Genomic DNA, 5050 nt, shown 5'->3' on the forward strand with positions numbered 1-5050 from the left:
ATATATATATAGTTAAGTCAAAACATACAGAGGATGAGTAAAGCTCCTTGGTGTGTATTAGAGGACCAAATATAAAATAATTTGTTTGTGAATGTGGTCCATTAAAATTCTTCTTCTTTTTGTCGTTGTACAAGTTTAATCAGTGTCAAGATTTAGATTCAACTCCTAATGTTGGTTATGTTGTTTCTTTGGCTGATCTCTTTTATGTGTGTATTTTACACTGACTTGTATATATTGAGCCGTCAGCATCCAGATGTCTTGTTAATTGTACACAAACCCTTGTTTTAGCCATGAGGTTCAGCTTTTTAAGCAGCCCTTTGTTGACCTATTTGCCTGCCTGCTGTTGCCGGTGCAGGACACCAAGATCTCTTCCCTGGAAAGAAACATCAGAGACTTAGAAGATGAGGTCCAGATGCTAAAAACCAGCGGCCTGTTGCACCCAGACGAGAGGCAGGAGGAGCTCAAGCAGGTGGAAGTCTACAAGAGCCATTCTAAGTTCATGAAAACTAAGGTAGACTTTCTCTGCATGCAACTAAACTGACATCAAGCTGCATGATCTGACTGATGCATGTGAAATAGCAAGTGCACAAGAACCTGTCATTGAGGATGTTATTTATTTCCATTGCATGCTAATGGAAATGGCATTTCACTACTCTTCTATCTGTGCTGGTAGCTGGCCTGTTTGAGCAGCTGCAGGAGCTATCAGCTTTCACTACACCATCTTGGCTTATTGTTTAAATCGTTGCCTGACTGAAAGATTTTTGGAAAAGCCTGACCAAGACTTCTCTTCCAAGGCTGTTTTTTAAAAATATGCTCAAGATGTACAAATTGACTTACACATGTTTAAATGTTTGGGTGGCTCAGGAGGTAGGACAGGCCAAATGGGAAGATTTTGAACTTCGCTTGTCATCAGTGTATGTGCAACGAGCAAAACAAAAAATACTGTACATGTTGCATAAAAAAACATTGCTGAATGTGGGTTTGAATCAACAACTGCGACGTACAGCATAAAACGTTCCATTTGTTAGCGTAGTCCATTTAACATATGGTTGAAATCCATGTTTAGAATTAAGTTTCAGGTTCCACAGAGTTTTGGACCATATGTCTAGAGATGACTGAAGCCAAGGAAAGTTCTACATGTTTTCACATGGACTCATTAAAGGGTGCTCTTTGTAGGAGCCATTTGTCATTGCATCAGGGAAGTTCCAGATGCAATCATAAAAGAGATGTTTTTTTTATGAATGGAGCTCTGACAGACGAATGTGAGCCTACGACCGCAGAGAAACAGAAAGAAGCTCTCTCTTCTCACTCACGATATACATCACAGCGATGGCCCTGACTCGCTCTCGCATGTCTCGTCTTTCTGCGTACAGTTGCACAGAAACAGAAAGTCGCTGCACATACGCACAGATTCATCCTATATCCTTGAAGTGTTTGGGGTCGTGGTCTTTCAGCTGTGATGGTGACTGGTGTTGAAGTGYGACTGTCATTAGAGAAACCGGAGAGGGCAGCATCTCTGTCCTCTCTGGTTTCCTCTCTGAACTTTGATCTACTCAAACAGTAGAAAATGGCTTCTGAACGTGTTGTGGTAGAAGAGCATTAGAAACGGTAATGGTATTCATTGATAATTTGGGAATACAGCGTGTAAAAGAATATGGCTGTACATGGAGGCAATGCTTTAGTTTAGTGGCTTGCTGTTCTTCTTGTCTCTGTGTCTCTATAGGAGCAGGCATTGTCACCATGTGTATCTTCCATCAGACCAGCTCCCACCTTCCTCCCCTCCACCCAACAACCTTGGATCACAGAACAAGCAGAAGTACCCATCTCATTAGTCTGTCTGCTCTCTTATTTATCATCACCCTGTAATGTTTAAAGCCTTTGTTCCCCCTTTTTATTGTAATGTTTGCTAAAAACACGTTAAGGTCACTGCTTATTTCAGTCCTGACTCATTTATTTCCCCTCTGTTCTCTCACTCATCTCCCTTTTTTTAATCATCTTTTCACTCTGTCTCAAAATGCTGCCTGCTGTCTCCTAGTTTTTATCCTTTCTACTTTTTTTCACATTGTGACTTGTTTTTTTTTGGTCATGCTCTGATCCATTTAGAGTTTCCTCTTTTATGAGGTCAGGCCTGCTCATTCAATTTGAAAAATATCTCTTCAAATCAACTTTGTGCATTTTTGGCCCCAGCAGACACATTCCAATCTTCTCTACATACCTTTCTGGAGTGCCGAGCCTTCCCACTGTTAGTGCGTTTGATTTCCTGTGTGGTTTTCTGTTATGCTCTCCATGGTTTAACTTAAAACAATCAGTCTGTCTCCCCACATGATTTTCTACTTTTTTGTCTGTTTAGTTTGGTGTGTCCAGACAATTGACCTGAGATTTCAAGTGAGGACTGATGTTACRTGGCTGGGTGATGATTCAGTGCTACAGTGTTTAACCTTTCTAGTTAAATGCACGACCACAGAAATGACATATTTAGGTTGTAATAACTGAATGATAAAATATGCCAAAATTCTCAACGTCAGACACATGGAAGATCTTTTTTCCTCAAAAAAATATTTTTACCAAGAGTATAAGACAAACTGCAAAATGGTGATGGAAATCCTTATTAGATATGGCACTCTTGTTTTTTTAAGTTTAAGTGTTTAATAAAACACTACTTTTAAAGAAGACATGCGTGACTGACAGGTTTTTCATAGAGAAACTGTCTTTGTGTGTGATTTATCAGATAGAGCAGCTGAAGCAGGAGCTGAACAAGAAGGAGTCGGAGATGCAGGCCCAGCAGACCAAACTAGATACACTGACCAATCAGAACTCTGACTGCAAGCAGCACATAGAGGTGCTGAAAGAGTCCCTCAGTGCCAAGGATCAACGGGCCAATACTCTGCAGACAGAGGTAAGAAAGTGCACACTCATACGCACTGTTGCACTGTAGGAATGCTGGGAAAAAAAATCTAATATATAAAAATAGTTCTAACCGTTTGTGACAAGTGCAGCTGAAAGTGGAGAAATGTTATTTATGGGAGAAGAAAGGTTTAACACAGCTGCGTATTTTTAATCTATAGATGATGTTTCAGTGCTTTTGTTTTCTGATAGAGGGGAATTTTTGCATGTGAGCACGATTGTGTCTTTTTTTTGTCTTGGCTTCTCATTCTTTCTGCTTCTCTAATGGGCATTGAGGTGGGTGGAAAACTTTCTATGTGTGTGGCTGTTAGTCCACCAGCAGCTTCGTACGTGTGGGTGGGTCAGTCAACAGGCTGAAAAACGCTGGCAGCTTGTTTTTATGTTTGAAGGTTTTTTTAAGCTCTAATGATTTTATCACTGATCTTAGGGTATGAAAGTGGTTCAAGTGTGCATGCAGTATATGTATATTGTGTGTGTGAGAGAGCATTTAGCATTTTTCTCCATCATTCCTTCGACTTGGAACTGATACTTTAGATGTCTGTGTTTGGCAGATGAGAGTGACCTGTTAAGTATGTCCACTCATCATTACAGGAAGCAATTTGAGCCAAAATTAGGCCTAATTGTCCTTACATGTGCAAAGAATTTTGGCTCTTGCTGTTAGCCGCATACATCATACTTAAAGGAATTGCTTTTCACTGGGTGGTTTTGTGTGTGTCCATGTTTGCTCAGCCCAACAGCAAGTGAATGTGTGTTTTCGGTCATCATGGCAAAATATGTTTGTGGGGACATCTGTGTTATCAGAGCTATTATAAAAGTAATTTGAGTGTTTTAGGAAACATTATTTGTGTCATTATGTCCGTGAATAGATTGAGTTGATCAACCCTACAAGATACAGTCAAAAATCTTTACAGCTATGTAGATGCGATTAAAATAAAGGCCAGGTTTGAAAATGTTTGCAGTCCTGATCCTGATTACTTTATAAAAGCTGGTGAAATAGTTTTTATGTGCTTCATTTACTGAAAATATATGCATTTGTTCTTAGTCTCACCAGGTGCTCAATTTCCGTTACCTAATCAAATGTATTTGGTGCCATAACCATGGAAACATTAGAAAGGTAGAACAAAGCATTAGGGACAGAAATTATTCAATTAATTTCATAATGAGCAGTAAAAAAGGCGCATTTCTCAAAGAAATAAAACATAGGTTTTTCATGTGAAAATGAATGTCATAGAGCAAATGTGTCAAACTCAAGGTCTGCAGGCCAAATCTGGCCCCTCGTTGACAATTTATCCAGCCCCAAATGTAATACTTAAAATGTAAAATACTGTTATAGTTTCTTTCTTCTCAGCTGGCCAACTCTCAAGCCAAAACAAAAGTTTGAAATTTTCTGTCATCTTTGATTTAGGTGTGGAAAAAAGCAACAGAGATTACACTTTAATTATATATTTCTGTATTCTCTTCTTATTTTAAAGGCAATTAAAAATAATTTTATTAAGATTTTCCTATCTTTTTTTCTGATTTGCTGGATTTTGATAAAATGCATTTTTTAAATATAATACATGAAAGGATAGTGTATAGGGCATTAGAAATGTCTTCTCAAGGGCTCGACACACGGGGAGCRACAAACTACAGCGATTAACGGCTGCCATCGCAGCCAGGGTGAAACCTGACACACGGGACGCGATAGCGATTGCAGCGTTGTGAATTGCGCTCTCAGGTCGCTTGTCTTCAYGAAATTTGATTGGTTCTTCTACTGCCTCTTGTAAAGGTTATTRATGGTTCACAAAAAAAGGGGGTGTGCATTACGGATGTGTAAACTAAACAAATCTTGCGATGCTAATGATACTGAAAAACAAACACACACCAAAATACAATTTTATGAGGAAAAACTTACTGGATAACTTCACCCTGGCGCCAACAAATTCCCACAAAGCTGCCTTTTTTAGTACCAGTAATCACTTGGTGAAAGTGTTAACTAACTGCAGTGTGTAGCATACTCTCCGCTCATTGGTCAGTCAATGAAACCCTCGCTGATTGGTTGTACGCTAAGCAACAGCGGCAAAAGTTGAGCATTTTTCAACTTTCATATGTTGCATCGCAAGCTCGCGTGTGCACGTCTACATGTACGAGCGCAAAATTTCACATG

The 5050-nt window shown here is 39.3% G+C and overlaps 1 protein-coding gene across 7 annotated transcripts in view; it reads left to right on the forward strand.

Moving 5' to 3' along the window:
• Positions 1-5050, forward strand: part of LOC106523924 (ELKS/RAB6-interacting/CAST family member 2) — a 160583-nt gene that overhangs the window by 14862 nt on the left and 140671 nt on the right. For 5 of the 7 annotated variants that reach the window (XR_001310953.1, XM_014017504.1, XM_014017531.1 and 2 more), the window contains 3 exons: positions 356-511; positions 1724-1816; positions 2729-2896. Coding sequence is in view for 6 of the 7 variants with exons in the window: in XM_014017504.1 (XP_013872958.1) it covers positions 356-511; positions 1724-1816; positions 2729-2896 (417 nt within the window). In the remaining variant the exon portion in view is untranslated. The remainder of the gene's footprint in view (positions 1-355; positions 512-1723; positions 1817-2728; positions 2897-5050) is intronic. The other 2 variants (XM_014017525.1, XM_014017539.1) reach the window with 2 other exon arrangements.

This window comes from Austrofundulus limnaeus, unplaced genomic scaffold (assembly GCF_001266775.1).
Source record: "Austrofundulus limnaeus strain Quisiro unplaced genomic scaffold, Austrofundulus_limnaeus-1.0 Scaffold3, whole genome shotgun sequence".
NCBI lineage: Eukaryota > Metazoa > Chordata > Actinopteri > Cyprinodontiformes > Rivulidae > Austrofundulus > Austrofundulus limnaeus.